This window comes from Myripristis murdjan, chromosome 16 (assembly GCF_902150065.1).
Source record: "Myripristis murdjan chromosome 16, fMyrMur1.1, whole genome shotgun sequence".
Classification (NCBI taxonomy): Eukaryota; Metazoa; Chordata; class Actinopteri; order Holocentriformes; family Holocentridae; genus Myripristis; species Myripristis murdjan.
This window is the reverse complement of record NC_043995.1, coordinates 9,141,422-9,167,341: the sequence shown is the minus strand read 5'-3', so window position 1 is coordinate 9,167,341 and position 25,920 is coordinate 9,141,422. Positions and strand designations below refer to the sequence as shown.

The 25,920-nt window shown below is 41.6% G+C and overlaps 1 protein-coding gene across 1 annotated transcript in view; it reads left to right on the top strand.

Annotated features, from left to right (window-relative positions):
• adamts16 (ADAM metallopeptidase with thrombospondin type 1 motif, 16) overlaps nucleotides 1–25,920 on the top strand; it is a 63,146-nt gene that overhangs the window by 19,016 nt on the left and 18,210 nt on the right. Inside the window, exons 5-17 of the mRNA XM_030072074.1 lie at nucleotides 1,407–1,609; nucleotides 4,530–4,613; nucleotides 6,194–6,353; nucleotides 8,272–8,377; nucleotides 9,411–9,548; nucleotides 13,636–13,789; nucleotides 16,837–16,932; nucleotides 19,653–19,801; nucleotides 21,581–21,753; nucleotides 21,878–22,008; nucleotides 22,409–22,532; nucleotides 23,399–23,643; nucleotides 23,771–23,906. Coding sequence (XP_029927934.1) covers nucleotides 1,407–1,609; nucleotides 4,530–4,613; nucleotides 6,194–6,353; nucleotides 8,272–8,377; nucleotides 9,411–9,548; nucleotides 13,636–13,789; nucleotides 16,837–16,932; nucleotides 19,653–19,801; nucleotides 21,581–21,753; nucleotides 21,878–22,008; nucleotides 22,409–22,532; nucleotides 23,399–23,643; nucleotides 23,771–23,906 — 1,899 coding nt within the window. The remainder of the gene's footprint in view (nucleotides 1–1,406; nucleotides 1,610–4,529; nucleotides 4,614–6,193; nucleotides 6,354–8,271; nucleotides 8,378–9,410; nucleotides 9,549–13,635; nucleotides 13,790–16,836; nucleotides 16,933–19,652; nucleotides 19,802–21,580; nucleotides 21,754–21,877; nucleotides 22,009–22,408; nucleotides 22,533–23,398; nucleotides 23,644–23,770; nucleotides 23,907–25,920) is intronic.

Below are 25,920 nucleotides of genomic sequence, written 5' to 3'. Positions count from 1 at the left end.
CAGCTGTCCGTCCCCTGTGAAAACACACCCATGTTTACATTCCCATGAGATGACATCACTGAACACCTGTGCCGGGTTTCAGCCAAAAAGGCACTTTGGTCACTCACCTGCTTTCCGGCTATATAAGCAAACTCTCTAGCCTTTATAGTTTATCGCACAACAGGCGGTGAGAGGTGAAAGTTTATGATAACCTGAAAACGTGTAAGTGGAGATTGCAAGGTGATCTTGTCAAACAGCAAGCGCGGTGTGAGAGCGTGACCTCGTGTCCTCGTGGGTAAATTAATGTGAATGCGAGAGGGTACTGTTTGTTCGCAAAAGCAAATCAGCTGCACAAGGAGAGCTAAAAACAGGGCAGCGCTGGGCTTTTGATGTTGAGATTACATCTTTGTGTTTGTCTGAGTCACATGTTCACTTCACAAAGTTCTGATAACTGTGTTGTGACTCCATGACATCATGATTATTTTCTAATGCATTTTTCATTCGAGGAAAAATAGAGCTCGGGTTGTCTAAATGCTGAATCTTTTACAGTTAAGATGTGGATATCTTTCCTTAAGACATGTTTTACTCACCACTTAGAGTTCCCTTCATGTAGCAAACACATGAAATGAAAGACTGAAACACAGATCAGTTAAAACATGTAACAAATAAAGAGTCATAAGGTGTGTAATACTGTATTAAGTCCATGTGAAGCTACTCTGTCACACAGTTTGTCTGCCAGCATATCTGTCTGACTGCAAAAAAATGGATGCAAATAGGCATGTTACTTATTGTGTGTGTGTGTGTGTAGCTGCATTTGAAATCCTTTGCCTTGGTGGAGCTGGTGCTAATATACAGCACATCACGGCGTCTCACGCTATACTTAATGGTAACATAACACTGAGATTGCCAAAGTCAACACGAGAAAAAGCCAGTGTTTATCCATGACATCAGGGTATAAAACTAAGATTTGCGTTAATCATGGAGAGTGGATGTCAGCCACTTGCCAAAATCACCGGTAGATTTGTCACATTTATCAGGCGCTCACGGACAAAAATGACCGTTTGGCTGGTGGCTAGAGGTTAATTTCGAGCCCTTCGTGTCCTACAGTCAGCTTGAGTTGCAATTGTAAGTGAGTGTATGCGCTGTAAATCACACGGATGCTTAAGGGTTTAATTGCTATTAGACTGTTAGTATATGCACTGCAGTTACGCTGCCAATGACCACTTACAGCCCACTATCCCACGGTTGGTGATGATGATGGCTGATGTTTTCCATATAAATACACTTATCTTTTGAATGGCATGTCACATTTCGACATTGTGTTCTCATATTTAGGGTGCGATCAGTCTGTTTTATACATATCCTTATGTGTACTTAACATTGTGGTCATCATACCGCCTGTATCTCTTTGCATTTCTTTTTTCAAGACATGCCCAAGCCTCCAGAAGATGACCGCTTCATCCTTCCTGATGAATACAAGTTCATCCCCAGGAACAAAAGAGCGGTGTTCATGAAGAACCAGGTCAACCAGAAGCTCAACGTGGAGACGCTGGTGGTGGTGGACAGAAAGATGATGGACAACCACGGCCATGAGAACATCACCACATATGTTCTCACTGTGCTCAATATGGTGAGGGGAAGACACTTTGTTGAAATGTAAATACAGAGCATGGAGTGGAGAGAAATGGAGGAGCCATGCAGGCTGCACATAGGAGAAACAGGTGTTTTTTGTTTGTGAGGATGAGAGAGGGCTTCTGACACAGCATCAGCACTGAGATAAACTGAGGCCATGTCCACACTTGGCTAGGTAAATGTCAAAAACCCCTTTTGATGTTCCACGCACACAACACTGCAGGAGCTTTTCTCTTGCTTTTTCAGACTGAGCTGCCCCAGAATGCTTAAAATCACCAAACGGACATGTGTAAACCTTCGTGTGTGCTTCAGATGAAAATCAAATGAAAATCCTATGAACACATTTCAAGAGCTCAGTTTTGTCCATCCACATTGCAATGTCAGGCCAGCTTTTTCAGATATCAACATTTCAAAACGTGTTTTTAAAAAACACGTTTTGAAAAACACCAGCTTAGTGCAGACTGAAGGCCACAGAAAAAAAAGATGTGCAAGTACATTGTGCAATCTTGGAACCCATCGGCTATCATCTGACGACGACTTTAGCCTTTTTGGAAGCATGTGTCTGCAACACTGCAGGCTTCAGCTTCAGGGCCACATTTCTAAGACCATAGGCGATGTGACAGACCATGTGAATTGAGACATTTTTCGTGTGACCCAGACTGTGGCCTTTTTCTGGTTTTGATGCCTAAACCTACCCAAATGGTTACCGACACTAAAGACTGGGGTCCTAGGAATGCAGTCGTGAAACTTCAGCCTCTGGTACTGCAGACACATAGTATTGCAAATTTTCGGGTTTTGCTGGAAACCACTTCTGTTTCTGTTTCTTTTATTACACTTTTTGAACATCACTCTACACAATACACAAACATAGATACTTTTTGTAAAGGTTTTAGGTCAGGATGACATGTCTTTCAATACGTTCCACCTCTTAAGCTCCCCCAAACAGAAACAGAGGTGGAAACCAGAACCTCTCCAATACCAAAATCTTGTCCCTCACCTGCAGGCTGTGTGTATATGTATATATAGAGTGTGTTTATAGAGATTACAGTGTCCAACTAAATCTTCTGATGGACACCCCATCATTGAGACACCCCTAAAGTAAAAATTGAGACAAAAAATAGTGTGCTGTTACATCCAAAAGTGCTTTCAGATTGAGCCTGTGTAGCATACTTTGGACAGCTTCATCTAATTATGTATCTTATTAATATCTTGGCAGTCATTAGTTATTGCTTCACTTCTCCACTGTAAGTCACTGTAGGTTTTGAAAGTTTTGGTGGCAACTGATACAGGATGCAGGGATTTTGCCACAGCTTAGGCTTTAGTGACTTCACACCCCTGTCTTCCTTATCTGAAAGAACACATCTAGAAACGCGAAACCGATATCTGGGTGAGATCATCGCCACAACACTCTCCGTCTCCCCCTCTCACTCTCAGCTGATCTCCAGGCATATTCCGTCACGCTCGTTTTGCTACTTAATGACTGACTGACAAATCCAAAGATAATCCGTCTATTTTGAAAACATGGTTTCCTCTAGTAGAGTCCAGGTTGGAGCAGTCACAGCCCGCCTCACCTAAATACAGTATGGAATTTCACAGAAAAGCCCCAACCCCCTACCCCCTGCCAGCTCCCATGAGTCTTAGAGAGGCATGGTTTCAAATAACCTAATTCTGGTCAGCTGGGATGGCGAGCGAGAGATAAAATGACCCTTATCCATATTGTTTAGGAAATTAAATCAGATATAGCTTTCCAGTATTTCTCCACATTTATTTTTACTTTTAGGTGGAGTGCAAGCATTTTATAATAACACATATGTAAGTGCACACTATATATATACCACAAAACACTAAAGCACTGCATAGAAATGGACACTAATTTGTTTCTTTTAGGTGAGAGGAGAAACATTTGGGATCCGGGTCTGCTGAACTGTTCAAACAACGGTGCACAAGCAGATTATATAGTGACTGCAGTTACCTGTTTGACTTCAGAATTATTACTCGAATTGGATAACCAACAACAGCCCCGTCTTCATTCATGAGTCAGTGGAGAGAAAGACCAAACATCAGGAACATCAGGAAAGAATGAGATTTTTTCCCATAGAAGAACGTTTGAGTGGCACCTGTGGTATTCACGGGGCCCGTGAGAGAGAGAGGCTGAGAGTGAACAAGAGAGAAAGATCAGAAATCCACTTTCAAAGCCCAAATCCACTCCTCTGATTAATGTTCAGATATCTGTGTGAGCACAAGAAGCTGAATTGGAAACAGCAGTTGTGGCTGTTATACCATCACAGGACCATTTGTCTGTTATTACCAGAGGAATCTCAAGGTTTCTTGTTTCTCATATTTGACACAGATCTCTGTGCCTAACATAAGTATGGGAGTATGAGTGAGCTGTATATCTAAAATATTAGTTCTAGCACTAATACATGTACCATATATTGTTCTAGTAACCTTGATCCATACATAATAAACTAAGAACATCCATTGATTCTAGTGACTAATGATTGATTCCTTGCAAGACTGAAGATGACCTCAAACTTTACTTTGGTGACTTCATCAGGCCCTTCAAATATTTTGCTTCTTGAAAACCTTGCACATTCAAAAGTGATGTACACTCATCTCTTCCCAGTCCCAAACTAAATTAGATTCATCTGGAAAGCAGAGGAGTCAGGGTGGGATTGCATAGCAGTTCCTTTGGAGTTGGTAGTCCTGGATTTCCTTGCTAAACAAGCTTGAAAAGTCTCTAATTGCTGTCGAAGTCACTGGAGAGGGGCTTTACCTTGGTATCTGCAGAGCTGTAAACAGAAAAGTGTTATGGTAACAGCGCTTTGAAAAGGTGATTACAGACAAATGAAAGTATTCTGCAAATGACAGAGAAAACAATATTAGTGTGCAATAACATTTGTTTGTGTGTCTCCCAGGTCTCCAGTCTTTTCAAGGATGGAACGATAGGCGGGAACATCAACATAGTGATAGTGGGTCTGGTGCTTTTGGATGAAGAGCAGGTAAGCATCTTGTTGCCTGTAAGCACTGTCAAGCGAAAAACTCAGAAATTAAGAAAAAACATAACTCGATTCTCAAAGGGGAGCACAATGGAAATAAGCCTTAGGGCTTTTTTTGGCTTTATTATTATTCTGACTTTTCCCTTTTATGTAAGCTCTCACTTCCCTGGCAGAGCGGCTGTTTGTTTTTAAAATGGAATCGTCAAATGTAATCAATAAATCGATTCAATGATGACAGAGGTTTTTTCAAATTAGATTTGGACTGAGTTGGGAGGGGGAGATGTTAGGGCTGTAAGCATTACTCAGCACATAAAGGACCATTTCAACTTTCAGTCTAGACTGAAAAAGAGCCCGTTTGAACCCCTACCATTACAAGATTTTCATGTGGAAACGGCAAAATTCAAGCTATTTCTGGAATTGTCTTTTGCTCGGTTGTGAGTCAGCCTTCAGCATGGGGACCCTGAGTTAGCTGCACAGGTCATGGGACTGAAAGAAAAATGATCTTTTGTTTGTTTGTTTGTTTGCTGACAATATTAGCCTGAAGGGCCAGATCCGTTTAGTCTCGAGAGTTTCCTGGGGTCCTCTTAACTACTGAGGACTTTTACAGTGATACCTTAATTATAAGGTGTACATTTCCTTGGATCTCTGCCAGATTTAGGAGGGAAATTCTCAGGGAGCGCAAGAGAAGGGAGAGAGAAAGAGAGAGAGAGTAAGCAAAAGACAGACAGTTGGAGCACTTTCAGAGACAGAGTCAAGCAGGCGAGGAGAATGGATTATCATTTCCATCCACCTGTGTGTAAAGGTAATGGCTTTCAATCTTCCCCAAGAGGCCAACATCAGGGAGAGGAATGCCAAAAATGTACCAGACCTTTTATTGTGTCTTCCTAGCAAGTTTTATTTTATCTGTCCCCGTTCAAATGTTAATGTTCCCTTTAACCAAAAGAAGAGAAGAGTATAAAGAAGTATATAATTGATTGGTGAGAGCAGACATGGAGCTGACCTCAAAACAGACATTATTACCCTGCACAGTCACGCTTAACGCTGAGCGTAACAGTATTGGCTGCTCTCATTCATTCGAGTGCTTGGGTGGTTTTTTTCTGACATTTGGAGGGAACACACGCAGTCCAGTCATATGGGCTCCCTTTCTTTCAGTTCACCTCACTTCACTCTAATTTGATACAGTTCAGATAAATTCAAAATTCATTCAGTGCGGTTCAAATTGGATGCAAGAAAACATCAACACACATGGAGAGATGTAAATGTAATTCATACCAGCATGGAAGAACCTGTTGAAGGGATCCTGTATTGGGCTCCAGCTGATCCGTGTGATTTCTGAGCCTCTGCTGGCCTGTTTCGGGTGAAACTTGGAGGAATGATGGGATTTGGCACACGAGCCCAACAATATAAGCGTAAACCTGTCTGGCCCATAGCACCACCACCATGCCAACAGGGTTGTAAATTTCATGCTAAGTGCCTGAGACACTGCTGGGTCACATGTGATGAACCTCTGGGGAATTATGTTTTTACTTTACATTGATATCCAGAACTGACTCCCTGTATCTGCCTCTGTCTCTCTCTTGCAGGATGGCCTGGTGATCAGCCACCACGCAGACCACACACTGAACAGCTTTTGCCAGTGGCAGTCCGGTTTAGGAGGCAGAGAGGGCAGACGCCACGACCACGCCATCCTCCTCACCGGCCTCGACATCTGCTCCTGGAAGAATGAGCCCTGTGATACCCTGGGTATTCCTCCATCTTTTCCCATTTCTATGACGCCATACTGCTATGTGTCAGTTGGCTGCCACAAATTGTTTGCCAGTGTGGTCTTGGGTAACACAAGAGAAGAAAAGAAATAGTGATCCAAATGTTGAATTAGTAAGAGGTGATAGAAAACATGAGTATCCTAATGTTTCTTCTCGCCATCTCTCTCTCTCTCTCTCTCTCTCTCTCTCTCTCTCTCTCTCTCTCTCTCTCTCTCTCTCACTCCCTCTCTGCTGGGAAGGTGCCACTCTTCTCTGTCACACGGTGTATTCCTGTCACACCAAACAAACCAGATGTTGAACAGATCTGTCGCCTTTCAACCCACTGTATCACACATTGTAGAATAAATCTGAACTCTCGCAGCAGAAAGATATTATCACTGCTGTAAGCACAGAAGAAGTGGGATCAGAAAGGCATCTTTTATGCAGTGAAGCAAAAAAGAAAACAAGTATTTCCATCCCTCAACAGTTTATGACTAGGCTCAATCCTCAGACATGGGATTTTGTATGCAAAGATTTTATGACTTTTATTGTTATGCCAGCAATTGTTTTGCATGAGCTGGTGGTGTCACATTTTAAATGGTGGATATCCCATTTTGAAACTAAACACTCAACTGTCTTGTAGCTGCAGCAAATTCAAAACATGATGATCCTCTAAAGAGACAAACATATAAATATGAAACTGTGATGGTAGCTGTAGCAAAACACAAAGTGTGTTTTCACTTAATCGCAGAACATGTCAAAGGAGAGCTGTGTAGTTATTATCTGTCTAAGCCTGGCTCTGTGATTGCACACATTTCCAACAAACTAACAACAGCTTGTTTGTTGTAATGACCATGCCAACACATTGTTGTCTTCCACACTGTGAGAAAAAACTTCCATTTTGTGTCACAGAGAGCTTCACACACAGTGAGACACACACCCCAACACACACTGCCGTGCAAAGCCTAGACTTACATTTTGACTTCAAAGTGTTACTAGCTAGTATTAGCTGCAGTCTTTGCTGCAAAAGCCCAGTTCAAAGGTGGCTGTGTGTGTGTTTGTGTGTGTGTGTGTGTGTGTGTGTGTGTGTGTGTGTCATTCAAAGAAAGACTCTTAGATCTCTCAGATTCCCAAAGGTGCAAGGCCAAATGACTCTCAGCACTGCCAGTCAGCATACAACAACACCGTTTATTTGCATTGCAGTTACAGCTGTAGTCCTCAATGTTTATCTCCATATTTCAGGACCAGGACATAATATCAATGATCTCGCGCTTTCCTGACACAGCTTAGGAACAAAATGGCAGTTCTCACAGTCAATCTGCCTTCTCATGTTGAACATTGTTGCTATTCACATTAATTATGTACATGAGAACACCACCCAAGCCATTTGACTCTTAGAGTCATACAATAACAACAGAAGACTAAAGAGACGAGGCCCCTGATCCATTTTGATTCAGAGTCATGGGTGCCATGTGTGTGTGAGGAAGACAAAGAGAGGGCATAGAAAGACGTACTATAAAGGAAGACGAATGGTAATCGAGATGCAAGGGGAGAAATGAGGAGAGAAGTGAGAGTGAGCTGTGGGAACTGGGCATATTCCCGTATAGCCTTGTATTTTAACTTTCCTAACCAATTTTCAGCGTGTCGATATTAGTATTGTGTGTAATCAAATCGGCTTGAAAGTGTAGTGAGCCTCACAGTGGACTACACTTTAAACAGGGGAGGGAGTCAGGGTTACTGCTGCACATCTAAACCTCGCACGCCCAAGTTTGTTTTTGTTGATGATCCATGGCGAAAATAGGGCAAGGTCACAAGCAAACTCCTCTGCATGTTTTCCAGTTTCTGTGTTCTGGGCTCCAGTTGATGACAAGTGAATTGAACCATTATGTGTAAGCTGCCCCTCTTGTGTCTTTGTGCAGGTTTTGCTCCGATCAGTGGGATGTGTAGCAAGTACCGAAGCTGTACAATTAATGAAGACACAGGACTTGGCTTGGCTTTCACCATCGCCCATGAATCTGGACACAAGTAAGGGATTCCTGCCAGCCTCAGAGATGTTGCAATAACAGAGGCTCTCTAGTCCTTGGACTCACTTAAGAATGTGTTTAAAACATGTTAGCAAAATGGAAGCGTGCTCATATACCCATTCTGTTCATTTTGCCTGCTGTACCCAGTTGCAGGTAAATCTCTAAGAATATGATGTCAGAAAATGTCAAACACTGTGAGCTTTCATCCCAGGGAAAAAGATAAGCATTTTATTTTTTTGCAAATCATGGATATGTTGAAATGACACGTTTTCAAGTTAAGTGATGCTGTATAAAGTCAGCAAAAAGCATTGCATTAGCATGTAGTTTGGGTGGGGAATGGCACACTCAACAGGCAAGGAACAACAAGAAACCTTTTCCTAACCTTAACCAAGAAATTTTGGTGGTTAACAAAGCTAAAAGCGGCTAAAGCAGCTAAAGTAGCTAATGAGGTATCCTACCATTTGCTAGCATTTTCACATATGTAAATATTGACAGTCACATGATGTTGACGCCAGCTCCACCACATTGACTATACATGTAAATGTTGATACGCAACATTTTGCTGTGCTCAGAAACATGGACATTTCAACATATTTGTTGGTTTGCAGAAACGTAAAATGGCAACATTTTACTCCGACAAATGGCTTTAATAACAAATGCTGTATTCTTTGTTGCGTTTTCAACAGGTCCTTAAGTGTGGATAATGCATTCTGTGTTTTATCAAACATTTTTGTAAATATCTGCAAGTGACAATTCTCACGCTTCAGAAATCAGTTTATAAACCATCATTTATCCTCATTAACAAAATGCATTCACTTGCAGGACAACCCCAGCCCTGCACTGCTGGTCACTGAATGCCTCATGAAGACCACTGGGGGTTTATTATCATCCTAAAATGCGCATTAACAGTAGTTTTTAGGTGCTAGGAGGGTGGCGATTAATCTTCTGTATGTCGATTTTCCTTGCTGGTCTGGGAACTTTCAGCTACTGTCACCATCTCGTGTTTTTTACATACAAAAATTTTTTATTCCCAGTTTTGGAATGGTCCATGATGGCGAGGGGAACGTTTGCAAGAAGTCTGAGGGCAACATCATGTCTCCCACACTGGCCGGTCACAACGGGATCTTCTCCTGGTCTGCCTGCAGCCGTCAGTACCTCAGTCGCTTCCTCAAGTAAGCAACCATGACTACTTCTTCTTTTTTTTTCAATCCAGAGAACAGAGAATAATAAAAGACTTTCCCAAAGTCATGGATAAATAAAGCATTACTACTACTTTTGCTTGTCAAACAAACACAAATTCAAACATCCGCATGGCACATTGGTGAATACTGAATAAATCCTTATGCCATCTTTTGTTAAGTGCTCTTGTAACAAAGTCAAACAGTGTGTCAAAGACCAAAACTAAAAGTCCTCCTGGCAGTGGCTATTTCACGGTCACTGATAGAACATGTGTTGCAGGAAATGTAAAAGATATTATCCGGAGACAAATTAGTTACAAATTCATCTTTCATCCAAAGGGTACCAAGTGAAAAACTGCACTAACATGTTTTAACTATTAGGGGACCTGGCTTATTTTCCAAAGTGAGGACAAACAGGCTTGTGTGTGCATGTACGTGAGCTTAAATATAGCTGACGTAGCAGCCAAGCTGAGTGATCTGTGGTTCTGCTATCTTCCTGTTGGTCTTGTTTTACAGACAGTGTGGATATGTATTATGTGTCGAGGTACATGTGACTGGATGTGTGTGTGAGAGAAAGGTGGAGCACGGGAGAGGAGGAGAGTGTGTGTGACTGTGTTTTCGTGCCTGTGCTCACTCCGGCACCACAGACACAGCATCCATGTGTCTGCATGTGTCTGCCTGTGTTTCTATGTTTATGTGCGTCTGCTTGTGATTCTAAGTGTGTGTGTGTGTGTGTGTGTATGTGTGTGTGAAACCAGATAGCCCAGAGCCAGTGCCCCCCACTAAATTTACCAGTGTGTTAACTGAACTGTCAGGTCTCTCCTCTCTGGCTGGTGGAGACAGACAGTGTATTTCCTCGCTGAGTTATTAGAGCCAGGGTGACCTCACCCTCGTTAGGCCTGTCAGCCTTATATTAAAATCCCATCACCTCCTGAGGCCATGAGGAGGGGAGCTCTGCCAATGACGGACCAGTACTACAAAAGGCTGCAATATTATCTCTTCTTCCTCACTCTAATCATCAAAATCACATTATATTTAGAGTGTTTTTAGGTAAACACATCCTACTGAAGCCTCTTGAACAGGGATCTCCAAACTTTTTTTCATCTGAGAGCTACTTTGAAAAAATAAAAGAGGCTAAGAGCTACTCATGTCTTATATTACTTACTTTTATTCACATATTGGCTCAAACCACTCATCAATGAACTTTAAATCCATACCAGATAAATGAAACACATTTTTGCATGTATCAAATGTTATCTAAAGCCCATATTTTGCATAAAAAAACAAAAACAATGCACATCAAAAGGCATGTGATATCTATTTTCTGAATCCAAGGTAAAATTTCAGTGTATCAAAACTGCATGACATAGCGTATCAAAACACCTTAAATTCACAAAAAAAGTTATAAAAGATTTCATGTGCGTGTGTGTAATAAGTGCATTCTCTCATTCTCACAGTTAAATGACTGTCAGTGTACAGTGAGCCCAAAAGAGAGGTGTATGTACTCTTGAGAAGGTTTTTTCCACTTATGTTTACTCTTCTACTGTCATTTAAATGTTCATTTATCAGCCTTGTTCTGAATTTAGATTTTGTGACATTCATATCAGAAAACACTGCTTTACGAAGGTATGCAGAGCCAAGCAGGACAGATACTTTTAGGGCTGCTTGGTGGATGTTCTTATAGTTTAGCGGCTGGAGGGGGTAAGGACATTTTTTGTGTTTGATTGGATTGAAATGAGAGGGGGGTTCCAATGTGTGTTCACAATGACTTTTTTTTTTTTTTTTTTTTTTTTTTTTTTTTTTTTTTTTACATAATTTTAAAACCTTTTGATGAGGTATACAGAAATGGGGGAGAGCCACTGGTAGCTTGCAACCTATTTACTGGAGTTAGCACACTGTGTGTTAAAAGTGCAATGATAGAAATTGTGAACAAAAAAAAAAAAAAAAAAAACATGGAATAAGCACATCACATATATGTTGTCTGTCAATGAAAATCATAACTCTACCATCAAATTATGTGGTTATTCCATATTTTTTGTTGATTTACCGTCCTCACTTGACCATTGAAAGTCTTGATTAATGGAGCTATATTTAATGGACGGAGACTAACATTAGCCAAACAATGAAGCTATGTCTTTGCTATTGCTTTATGGTCTATCATTTGTAGATCAATAATTTATGAAGATAAAATGTCAGTCTTTATTATTAGTCCATTACGAATCAACAGGGCAAAAAAATCACTGTCTGGCTAGCATTGCTCATTTCCTTTGTTAATAAAATACTCACAGTTTTGTGAAAGAGAGACCTTTTGCCGTTGAAAGTAGCTGGAATAAGTGCATACATTTTAGTGTAATTTACTAAGCCAATAAAAGAAACCTGACAGGTTTATGCACGGTTAAAATGAACTGTTCAGTCGCTACAGTTGCTAGAATTTCTCATTCTCTAACTTTGAGGATAATGCTAGTCACTGACAATTAATGTCAGAAACTGTGTGCTGAAGCTTTAGCATGTGCATGGGGACAGAACCACCGCCCACACTCACGCAGATGATTTTGGTGCCCGTCATCTCATCACATATTGCATAAAGTGACCACAGGACCAAGCTCACAAAATGTTGGTGTGGTCCTGTAGCAAAGCCTTGAAGCAATAAGCTCCATTTCCATTGCAGGAGTGGACACCTCTTCAATTCCCCAGAACAAAAGTAACATCACCCGTTTCTCATCTTCATTCCAAAACAGAGAGTTTAGCTGGGTGTCATATTAAAATATGGTGTCGTGTCAAAAAACAGCACCATCAACCCTGTGTGATAGATGTGTCGGTGGCCCTGACCCTGGTTAGGCCTGATGTGGAAAAGAAGCCTTGGAATTAGCCAGAGGATCCACTGAGAAGCCCAGAAAAAAAGGGCTCTCTTCTCTTTCCTTTCCCTTCTCCATTTGATATAATCTTGTGGTATTCAGAGTGTGCAATATATCTTCCATTTTGACACTTTTGCCCAAAGTTTCTCGCAGTGCCAGTGGTGTATTATGAGTCGAATGAATCCAACCCTAGAAACATGTCTCGTGCTTTACTGGTTGAGCTGTAGGCCTAGAGGACACACAGGACTCTGTGTGTGTGTGTGTGTGTGCGCACGTGCATGCTTGAGTGCGTGTGCTCGAAAAGTAATGTATTTTTCAGAGTCCCTGTGACAGTGTAATGTGAACAATATAGGATAACAGAGAATCTACCACAGTGACAGCATGTGCAGAACAGCCATTGTTCACTGTGGACAGATAGAACCCATAAAGCAGTGAAAGATCACATGGAGTAATACACACACGCAGTCACTCACACACACTCTGCTAAAGCAATCAGGACCACTCACTAGCACAATGAACCCTTCCAACATATTTTGCCTTTTCAAGCTCTTTCCACCATATTTTGTATTATATTCCCCCGACTGCAATGTTTAAGCTGTAAAACATCTCCGTGTAGTTACCAATGATATCAGTTAACATCAGAAACCCCCCCATTGGCGTTAGAATATGAGTGATACGGGCAAGCATTTTTTTTTTTTTTTTTTTTTTTTTTTATTATGTCTGTCATAATTGAGTGTCTGATGCATTTAAAACCATTACTCCCAGGGTTTGAGTTTGGCATCTTGTTATGTTACCACGGCAACACTTTATGGTACTGTCCAATGTGGGAAACAATGGAATATGACGGGCTGATCGTGTCTGTGCTGGAGTTTCTGCGTGCGCGTGCGTGAGCAATGTATACCAACTACATTTCATTTCTCTCAGCAAGATTTATAAAGCGTGGCACTGAATCTCATGTCTGTATTACTGTTTATGTCTGTGTGCATGTTGTATATCAGCAATGTTGTTTAAAGATAAATGATTCATACCCCTCTCCTTCACTCTATTCCCCATTACTTTCCTTTCTTCTCCCATCCTTCTTCTTCACTACTCCCCCCTCCCTTCTGCTTCCACTTTTCTCCTCTTCTCCCAATCCCTGTTCCCACCATTATTCTACTCTATCATGTTGCCTCCTCTCCTCTCGTCTCCTCATTTCCTCTCCTCTCCTCTCCTCTCCTCTCTCCCAGTTCTGCCCAGGCTTTGTGCCTATCAGATGAACCCAGGGCGGTGAAGGAGTATCGGTACCCGGAGAAGCTGCCTGGCGAGCTGTACGATGCAGACACACAGTGCAAATGGCAGTTTGGGGAGAAGGCCAAACTCTGCACCCTGGATTTCAAGAAGGTAAATTGCCGAACGGATTAAGACAAGCCTCTTGATGAGAAAATAAAAGTTGGTGAGCACTGAATACCCGACACATTTTCAAAGCTCAGATCTTCTCAGTGCTTTTAGAAGATAATAGATTGCATAGGGAGGATGTACACAGAAATTACTCAAATATGCCACCCCCCCCACAGATTTGAAAATGTAGCTGAAAATCCCATGTCATGCTAGGATTCTCTCAGTGTTTCCCCAGCACACCCACCCGATCTTGGAAATAAAGGAGCAACATGAACTTGACTGAAAAAAAAAATGGTGGCATTTGTCTGTTCGTAGAGAATGAGGACATATGGAGGAATAAGGATGAGGATGGAGGGAATGAAGTAAAGGAAAACAGGAGTAAGGGGGGAATAAGAGGGAGGGAAGCAGGAGGGATGAAGAAGGAAAAGAGAAAGTGATGGATGAGCTTGCGTTTGTCTACCCTCTGACACTCATATACACACACACACATACGTACACACACTGGACTGAGCTGCTGCGCTGCCCATGAAATGCTCACTGGGATGGACAGCTAAATATACACTGGAGCACTGCCAATGGGAATCTCTCCTTGTTGCTCTCCCATTGTCTCGGCATCTGAGGGAGCCTTCATGGGCCAGGAGACATTTCCCAGATAGGATTTATGCTCCTTAAATTGTGGAGAGGTGTTTCAAATTGTGTCCCGTACAAACTTTGTATCTGGATTTGTTGTTGATTATCGATTATTTGACTTGAATTCGCTTCAGCTCTCCCTCTTAAGAGCTTGCCTCAAGGCCCTCAGTCCAAACCAGATGGAATATGAAACTGAAAAAATTGTCAACTGGAAAATCAAATGTGCATTATGTTGTTGTTGTTTGACACACACGGCACAAATTCTGCACCACACATGTTTATTTTTGACATTTTACTATTCATTATCAATGGTTTTGCTCAGTCCCAAAGTCATGAATTATCATCAACATGTGGGAGACATTGTTAGCTCTCTCAGTTCATAAACACTAACATAAGAGTTATAATGCATTTTGCAGGACGCAGATGAAATGTTTAATGCTTCCTAATACAGTCAGTGCATTATGCTTTAAATTGTTTACATCTTACTTTTTTTCCCCTGGAACTGACTGAAGCATAGGACTTCACTGGCACCAAGCCAAAGCTCACATAAAGTTTTTTTTTCCCCCTTCAAGATTAGTTTTGTGGAATTCCTGGTATATTAGACAGCTCATGGTGAAGTACAACAGAGAGAGGTTTTCTAAATGTGAGGAAGAGGTCATAAGCTGGGTTCGAACCCATGATCCCTGCACATGGTATCCTCTTCAGCCGGCTGAGTCACCCAAACACTCAGCCATTATTTCAGCTTTGAGATATTTTAGGATTACTCCCTTGCGTTGTTTTTTTGTTGCGCTGGATTTGGTCAAACATCCATACAGTATCTCTTCTCCTGCACCTGGTAGCAGAAAGGTGCGCAGGACACCAAATCCCAGAGCAGCCCTCATGCTCACTGCTTTTTCCAGACACTTGCTATTCATATATAAAAGCTGCAACAAGATTCGGCCTCTGCGGTGCAATTCATCGTGTGATGAATTCATGTTTCATAAAACTTTTTGGCAAGCGTCGTCGAGATAAGGCACCACTTGAAGAGCCAAATGATACTCTCCGTGGGGTGTGGAGTGGGACCGAGCTGGGTTACCCCTAGTAAAAATCAAAATAGTTTGAGTGGATGGTTTTTTTTCTCTCTCTTTCCCTCTGTATCTTCCCCCTCTCTCTCCCACCTTCTCCATCTCTCTGTCTCCTACCCTGTGTCTCATCTTCCCTACTTCACTCTGTCTCTCTTTGCCCTTTTTACTGCTGGAAAAGCCCTGAGCAGGCAAAACAGCTGCACAAATAGGCCTTGGGATGAGTTCCATGATGGCTTTTGGCAGCGAGCTTCTAAGGCAGAGGTGCCTGTCTGCATCTGCACTGAGTTGTCAAAATCTGATATAGTCATTCACATACTAACAGTGTGGACATATTAAAAAGTAGCAGGCCATGTTTCTCAGGCAATGTGAGGAGGGAAAACACCCAATACTCCCATCCGAATTTGCACTGTTGAGAAACTTGGCCATTAAGATCACATGAATTTGCTGAAAAACGTATGCCCATGTTTAATGCTCCTGATTGCAAAGCATGATGTCTTCTGTCTTAATTTTGATATACAGTGCTGTGTATGCATCACTTTGGCTGCAGAATGTCAAAACATTGGTAATTGATACCAAATTGTTCATGTTATCATTTTAAAATTGTGCTGCAGAAACCTTGCATGCAATTTTTACTGTCACAGAGACAGTAAAGTTCCTATGAGATCATTTCTTGCAAATGTGGGACCACAGTGTAATATCAAAAAAATTTAATTTAATCCTGTTATTCTTAGCTCCTGCAAAGTTGATTTCAAAGTTTCTGCAGCGTCCTGTCATCTGCCAAGATATCATTGTTCAGACGGTTTTCTCTCAAGTTTCCATCACTGTCTTTGGCTCGCCAAAGCCAAAAGAACATTGTTATCACAGTTTATCTTTCTTCCCATCTGCATCTCTGTGTACAACTGTTGTGAAGGATTCTGACAATCCCACTACTGTAATTTGGACCAGGAAAACATGTTTTGAAGATAACTGTGCCCTAAAACCTACTGAAACATCTACTCATTACTGAGACGCGCAGCCAACTTCCTCTTTACCTCCTGGCTCAGTGTGTCTTTTCCGTGCAGCGTCTTTCTCACGTTGTAATTGATTTTGTCATGTCAGTTTGTTTTGAGACAAATTGTATAATCACTTTCTCAGGACTTGCAATCAAAACCAGATTTTTTGAGCTTTTAGGCGAGCCTAATAAAGGAAACTTTACCCTGCATTCAGTCCTGAAGCTAAACAATCCAATATAGGTAAAATGGGGTAAAAGTGGAAATGTGAGAGCAGTCTTTTTGCTTAAATTACCTCATTCACCTATCTGCTCTGTGTGTGTGCGTGCGTGCGTGCGTGCGTGTGTGTGTGTGTTTGTTCCACCAGGATATCTGCAAAGCCCTATGGTGTCATCGTGTTGGGAGGAAGTGTGAGACCAAGTTCATGCCAGCCGCTGAGGGCTCTGCCTGTGGGCCTGATATGGTAACTTAACACATTTTTTTAGAGGGATGTTCTCACAAGCATGCCACACAACCGGCGTCACGTGACTGGCACAGGACTCCATTCACTTCTAAATAACTTTATTTCTCCATCTCCTCAGAGGCATTTCATATGGTCACACTGCACATGTTTCCAACAGCTACCAAAGACATTAGACCAGACACATGTTTGTTCAGGGTGATTTATCATTTTGCCCTTACGGGAACTGCAAGAAGAATGCAAAAGAATTAACTCTTTCATCCTTTTATCTGGAGTCCATCTCATCACTAAGATAGCCTTTGTTCCATTTTGAGCCAACAAAGCCTGTAAGGTCTTACAGCTAATGTGCTTTTTGGGCTTACCCTGCCTTGTTTTGTCAAATGAGGACAGTGTGTGTTTTATATTAGACTGTGGCCAATACACTGCTCCATGGCAACATCTCACCAAATAAACTAAACGCTAAAGGCCTAACAAGTCTCACAGGGACTTCTAAGGTGAAAATCTGCCTTTCAACTGAAATCACGTTGGAGATTTCTACAGTTTTGGATACGTCTGCTATGTGCTATGAAGCTATACAGCGCCATACTATTAATGGTAAACAAAGTGTGAGGTCTCTGATCTGTGACATTATCACACATAATGACAAAGCAAGACAAACTTTTGAACGCTGAAAGTTACTATTCCCAGATTCCCTATTTACTATTCTCAGTTTTAGCCGCCCAAGACCAAATAAGGAGTGAGAGAATTCTATTTTTGAGAGGATTTTCCCTTTAAAACTTAACTTGACCCAGAAATGTTATAATTCCGCATGCAACTGTGTAACTTTTATTTATGAGAGCAAGCTTATGAAGAGAGGCCTCACTTACACACACACACACACACACACACACATGCACACACACACACACACACACACACACACACACACACACACACACACACATAATACAAACACATTCCTCTGTCAAGGGTTACCAGAGACCTCAGAGCCCTTAGAGACTGAATAAATGGCAGATGGGTCAAAGTGTGATGTTATTTTATGGGATGAGCGCTGCTTAAATCTGGTGAGATACCATCAAACTAACATTTATGGAGTTTTATTGTGCTGCTACCTCTGCTTCTATTTGTTAGCCGGGACATTTCAAGACAAAAGGCTGACACTGCACTTCTTTCAACTCCCCGGTTTACAGCAATGTCTTTGTGTCCCGCAACAGACTAATAAATGTACATGGAGAGTGAGTGAGGAGGCTGGACTGGCTTTATTATGTTATAGAACTGAGTTCGTTTGAATGTCAATAAAAGCACCGTCTTTGATAGAGGTAAAGCTCTTCCTCTGCTTTTCCTCAGGGAGCAGCTGCAATTGGTTTGTTGCTGATGTGGCAAAAGTAAGCCAGTGGGGCTTGAGCCAACAAGCAATTTGTCTTTTCTTTCTTTCTTTCTTTCTTTCTTTCTTTCTAAGACACTTTTCCCTCTAGTCTCTCTCTCTCTCTCTCTCTTTCCCTCTCTCTCTCTTCCTCTTACCCTCTCTCCCCCGCGATCCCTCCCCCTCTTCAAGATTTGCTCCTCTCAATATATTGAACTTGATGGTTTAATCCCACCTTCTCCCTCCACGGGACAATTAACTGAGCACAAACAATGACAGGCTCACTTAGGAATCCGTGGCACTCCGCCGCAGGGAGAAAATTGAGGGGAAATCAGCTGTTCTAGTTCTCAGTCAAGGACCACGAGATTAGTCTGAGGGGTGTGTGTGTCTGTATGGTCATGAGTATGTGTGTGTGTGTGTGTGTGTGTGGGCTTGTGTGCATGAACACATATGTTGAGAATAAGAACAGCTGATCCCCCAACCCCCATATTCATACTAGTGTATGCATGAACAGGGAGATTTTATCTGTGCGTCTGTGTGTGTGTGTGTGTGTGTTGGTGTGTTGGTGCGTGTGTGCTCCTGGAGGCCCTTTCACTTTGACTGATGCCTTGACACGTACAAATCCAGTTCAAGACATTTACAAAACGTTTACTTACATTGCCAGGAAATGGCTTGTGACATAATGTTGCTTTAAGTGGCTCTACATTTCACAACGTTTCCTCACGTTGCACGTAGGGATTTGGAATGCGGTTCCGCTTAGTTTGGGACACGTGATTGGTTTGACTTCACGTGGGGTTTTTTGTTTTGTTTGGGGTTTTTTTTTTGTTAATGATTCAGCCTTTTTAAGACCATAAAGATACTTGATATGCGCCTCCCGTCGCACCCACACCTCTGACAACTCTTGTAGTTCACTCATCAAGACACGTTGGATTACATAACCAGTCATTTAAGTCTCATATGTGGTCTTAAAATCAATTTTTTTAAATGAGTGGAAAAACTGACTATAATTTCAAATAAACAAGTGTCAAGATTTTGAAATAAAGCAAAATAATGCAGAACACCCCACAGTATCAAAAGAAAAAAAAAAGACATGTAATTCAAGAAAGCAAGTTGATCCACACTGGAAAGAAGTGGAATTATCTCACCCCCTTGGCAGATTTTTGTCACTTGTTTTAACACTCAGTGCTGGATTAAATGACTTAGGACTACTTTTATGCAGCAGAGAGGCGTTTCTATGTTGCATCATAGACACATTATACACCCCAATTTTTTAAATGTCAGGCAACAGTATTTCAAAAGAAATTAGGCAAGTTTTTCTGACATTCTGCTCTCTCTCTCTCCTTTCCTCATCTCTGTTCAGTGGTGTCGTCGTGGCCAGTGTGTGAAACAGGGCGATGAGGGTCCACGCCCTCAGCATGGCCACTGGTCGGAGTGGTCCTCCTGGTCAGCCTGCTCTCGGAGCTGCGAGAGCGGTGTCACCTACCGGGAGAGGCAGTGCAACAACCCCAGGTAGAGAATACACGCACACTTCACCTGCCAGAACTAACCCAGGTCCTAATATACAGCGCTGCAAGTGAGCAAAGAGCAGAAAATGTAAATGTATAAATACCTGCATCCAGATTGTGGCTACAGGTGGTAATACCGATGCCATAAAATGGTTTAAGCTGTTATTTAAAGGAGAACTAGCACAAGTGTCAGAAATGATTAAATATTAATTCTTAGAGCATTAGATTGTCATTTGATCAAAGTTATGCCGACTATCAAAAGGTTTCAAACTTTTGTCAAGATGCTCGACAACCACTGTTATTAATGGGAGTCGCTCACGTTGTGTTTGTACACACACACACACACACACACACACACACACATTCAGAAGGCTGACAATTGTTGCTTGTATCAAATCATGTTCAAATCAAGCAGCCCATATTGGAAATACTTTGTTTTGTTTACTTCCCTCTAGTATTTTTGGGATATTATCATCTGCCCAGAACCATAAGCAGAATTGTGTTTTCCAACCAACTTGAACTGTGGTCTATTACCATGTTCCTGTTATTGTTTTGAAGCATTCTTCTTTCTCTTTTTTCGCTTGAACACTGATGTGCAGTTTTATCACTGCACATCAAACACCAGTTGTAAGTCCTACTCCCATCCATACATTCACAGCGAGGATCATCTGCATAGCAACCACAGTCAGCTTCATTTGTCACTACCTGTTTTAAGCAGGACTACTTACTGCTGCTGTCATTAAGAATAATCAAAAGTCAAAAGTGATTTCATCATGCATTTACTTACTTGCTTTAAGTTAGGATGCAGTGGTTTGGTTGTTCAACCAGGATGTTTAAGTGTGCTAATCAAATTACTTTTCATTTAGCACAGAGCTGCAGCATAGCACACTCATGCTGCTACATGCACACAAATATAACCTATCAAGAGACTTGATAGGCTATATTTGTTTGAAAAGACTGTCTGTGCTCTGTCTTCTTCTACATTTGACGGCCAATCTGAGAGTATATTAAGATACATGATTAAAATAGTCAAGATCTTTGACATGAATCTCTCGCTTCCTCACTTAGCCACTCTGTTAGTCTCTCATTTACTAGCTCCATCAGTCACTCAGGCTTATTTGCACAGTCCTTTAGTCAGGGGGCCTATCCCGACGCTGGGGCCTCCTCTTTATCATGTCATGCCAAGATCCTGTCAAGTGGTGGACTAAATTAGACAGAGACCGGCGACAAGACAGAGAAAGAGAGAGAGAGAGAGAGAGAGAGAGAGAGAGAGGAGGAGGAGATAGGGGGTGGAGAGAGCCAGGGAGACAGAAGGAGAAGGAGAGAAAGAACCGAGTCTGAGAGCAAAAGAAAGAGGGAGAGATCAGTGATAGTTGTGATTGGAGGGCTTATAGAAGATGTAATTGTCCTGAGCGAGGGATTTGTTGGAACATGGCCTGGGGATATACACCTGTGGAGGTAGCAGCCTGCACAAGCACACACACATGCCTGCACACACACATGCATTTACACACACATGCAGCTGTAGTAATCATGCATCAGCACACAATTGTGAAACAAAACATCAATTGAATATCATTAATTTTGCCAGATTTGCTGTAGCAACAGTGTCTTCCCTATGATCTGTTACCTCCTAAATGAGTGTTTCCCAACACATACAGCCAGAGCAAAGAGACTGAGGATTGCTGAACACAAAATTACAGTAAACATGCAATGATTTTCCGCAGCTGCCGCTAAGAAAAGCTTACTTCTGATGACACATTTTGGAATCCCTTGCTCCTAGACCTGCATATGGAGGGAAGTTCTGCGAGGGCTCTTCCAGATCCTACAAACTGTGCAACACTCAAGACTGCCCTCCCAACTCCACTGACTACAGAGCACAGCAGTGTGCCGAGTTCAACAGCAAGCAGTTCAGAGGATGGCACTACACCTGGAGGCCGTACACTAGAGTGGACGGTGAGATTGTTGCATTCTTGTTTTCTGTTCCACTTTTTATGTGGCAAACATGATAAAATGGATAGTCTACAAAGTGGCAGTGAAGTGTTTGCCACTTTGCCTCTAAAATTGTTTTTTCCTCCAGATCAAGATGTATGCAAGCTGTACTGCTTTGCCGAAGGCTATGATTTCTTCTTTGCCCTGGCCAGCAAAGTTAAGGATGGGACACTTTGCTCTCAGGACAGCTCCAATGTCTGTATTGACGGGCTGTGTGAGGTAATACTTGGTATAGCTCAAGCTATAAAGCAACAATATATGGTTTTCTGGGGAATGATTTCAAAGTCTTTGGATTTAGCACTAGAATCATTTAGAAGAATGATATCATGTGTGAAGTCTTTGGGGATGTGCTGTAAATTATGACAGTGGATTAGGCCATAGTAAATCAGTAAACACCCTTGTTGTGCTATGTCACAAATAATTGAAATCTCATGACAACCAAATATTGACCTCCACTGCATTCAATGACATTCCGTGTTCGATTTAAAATTTTAAACTGTTGTATATGTTCAACATTGACATACTATGATGTAATGTCTGTGATATAATGTATATGATACGCCTTTTACGTCAAGAATTATAATATTGCATATGTTCTTTTTTTGCTTCCTCCCAACAGAGAGTGGGTTGTGACCGTGTGTTGGGCTCCACAGCGGTGCCTGATGCCTGTGGGGTTTGTAAAGGAGACAACTCCACTTGCAAAGTTTACAAGGGACAGTATACCAAGCAGCATTATACCAACCGTAAGTCCTATTAAAGGAATATTCCAACATTTTGGGCAACAAACCCTTTTTTCCGACTTCCCCAGACTGAGACAAGATGTTCAGTACCATTGAAGTCGAGCTGCTATAAGGATTATTTTTTCACATTGACGGAGCTAGGCTAACGGCTCCCATAGGCTTTAGGTCGTTATGCTAAGCTAACATGAGATGCATCCCATGGATGTACAGGGGTAAAAATGATATCAAACATCTTGTCTCAATCTGGATAAGTTGGGAGAGGGTATTTTGCCTAAAATGTTGGATTATTCCTTACTAACTAACTAAATAATCTGATTCTCTTCTGTTGGTGAACAAAATCAACAAAATTAAATGTCACTTTCACCTACCTCAGCAATACCATGACATAAATATTGTGGCGAGATTTCAAGGATGATCACTGGTGCTTTTATAAGATACTTACATGCAAGGGATTTTTGTCAGACAATCATCAAATAATGTGAATAATGATCATTTCACAGGTGGAGGCACATAATAAAACATCTAGAACAGTGTAATAAGTTCAGAAGCCTCACTTTACTGTAATGCAGCCTTTAAAGAAATGACAACCATTATGCCAAACTGCAATTACAATAAAATTCCAGATGATATCTTGTCTCATATCACAATATCAGTTTTTTGATATTGCTATTTTTGCTGTCTCACCTGCTGAAACTGTATTTTCTCTGTTTTATGTCTTAATCATTTCAGTGTTAAATGCATAATGCAAACAATACTTTACCTTTGGTGCCATGGTTCATCATCTTCTTTATTTGTTGTTTAAGATTTGACTGTGGTCTCTATTTTTTTATTTTATATTACTAATTTGCTTTCTTTAACTTTTTTTCCAGAGTATTATGGGGTGGTGACCATCCCAGCGGGGGCACGGAGTATCCGGGTGGTGGAGCTCAACACCTCCAGCTCCTACCTGGCTGTCAGGGACACCCAGAGGCGCTACTACCTGAACGGGCGCTGGACGGTGGACTGGCCCGGGAGACATCCCATCGCCGGGGCCCTGTTTGAGTACAAGAGGCCCTACAACAGACCTGAGAGCCTCACATCCACTGGCCCCACCAACCAAACACTGGTCATAGAGGTATGGGACCAGAGGACCCATAGATTTGCAGCCATTGCAGTTTGATTTCATGCAATTTTCATTTCATTTCATTTCTCACTTGATGAGAAATCACCTGGTCATTGTCACCCTTTTCTCGCCACTGTAGATTTTGTTGCAAGGCTGGAACCCGGGTGTACGCTGGGAATACACTCTGAGGAAAGATGATGAGAGAAAGAACCACATCAAACACAACTACACCTGGGCCATCATACGCTCTCAGTGCTCAGCAACATGTGCTGGAGGTAAGGACACACAGAAATGAAAAAAAATATATATACATATATATTTTCATTGTTGATATCAAACAGTTGTGTTATACATGTGTGTTGAAAAATAACTCAAAAAGATGTGTTTTCCCAAACTGCCATCACACCATTTATGAGCCCAGTATGTCTTCCTTGTCATTTCAAATCTTTTCTCCCCAAACCGACTGATAAATTTGAAACTTTTATTTTAAAACAAAACAAATCAATTAAATTTATTTATTATTTGCCTCTGTCAAATTGTTATTGATTGGTGCTGCTTATATGTGGAAGCCAGGCGCATGAATTACATTTAATAACAAAAATTCGGTAAAAACAAACACACAAACAAAAAGGAAGCACATCCAAAAACTTAAATGGAGTTGCTAAACTGAAAATAGGCTTGTAGCAGGGCTCATGCCAAAAGGTCACATGTGGTACTTTAATGACTATTTTTTCACATTTTATAACAAAAAGTAAGATCATCTGACCCTGTCCTTCTACTGAAACAATAGTTTTGCTGTGATCAGAACAAGGTAAGACCAACCAAGTGTAAGAGAAGCAAGTACATTTTTCATCATGTTTACCCCTCTCTTTTTATAGCACGTTTTGGAGTTTATGTAGTTGTGTAGTATCAATAACTTTATAAAGGACAACTTATAAACAAAAATCAAATAAAAAGCACAATGTGATGCAAGGAAAGCAAGAAACAAAAAGAAATAGGTGATTAATCAGTATTAATAAAAGGTTCACTGTATAAAACTACCAGGACATTTATAATATGATAATGATTTAGCCAGTTGAATGTCCTCAGGGTGGTCAGTTCAAAGCCTTGGAGCCCTGAAGACAAACCTTTTGTTTTCAGTCCACACCAAGCCCCCTTTAGAATTTCAGGCCATAGATTAAGAGCCCAGTTTGTAGATCAATGGAGCGGCATCTAAAGCTCAGTCTGGCCGCTCTGAACTGTAATAAGGCCTGAAGCTTAACTGGAGAGTTAAATGGAGAGGGGAGCGTTCCCATCATTACTGAGGGGACATTAGAAGCTCTCGCGACTCATTGGTGGGGACAGGTGGGACCTCTTCTCCTTCTTATTGACCTGGAGACCTGCTATTATGTGCGCACACACACACACACACACACACACACACACACACACACACACAGGTGCACACAAGAAAGCAAGCACACACTTGCATGCCTCTGACTGGGTACTTTTGTCCCACTAGAGGCCTGCCATTAGACTTGCACACACTCGCACACAAACACACACACACACACACACACACACACACACACACAGAGAGAGAGAGAGAGAGAGAGAGAGAGAGAGAGAGAGAGAGAGGTTGGAATTAGACTGCTATAATAACCTTTGCACACCCTAGTTGAGGTTGGACAGAGGACATATATGTGTGTGTTTGTGTGCATTTACTCACATTTTACTCATTATACATTTTTCTTTGTGTTGGTACATTTGTGAATGCTTGTATGGGCATGTGTATATACATGTGTCTGTGTGTGTGTGTGTGTGTGTGTGTGTGTGTGTGTGTGTGCACTCATGCTGGCCTTCATGAGTGTGTTCTCCTGTGAACAAAGCCCTCAGTGTAGAGTTCCTATTGATTGACCCTCCAGGTTAAAGTTCCCCACCCTGCTCTATTGAGGTCCACAGTAACCACCTCCATCTTTTTGTGTCCTGATTGTAGGCCCTAATGGGTCGGGGGTCGTTTGCTTTATTAAAGAGTGTGACTGACTAACTGACTTGAACAAGCGCTGAGATGTGCAGATTGACCTTGCCTGAGGCCAAATACCAGCCGAGGGATCTGTGAACCTGGGATTCAGGTTTCACATAAATCAAACGGCACTGTCAGCTCTGCATTTGCTCCATAATTGACTAACACATAAGTCAGGGCATTTCTTTAAGGATGATTATTAGTTTCAGAGAAAGCTGATGATAATATCTATTTAGGATAATGGTTTTAACAAACTAGCATCCTGTCCAACAGTTATTTTGTTCATG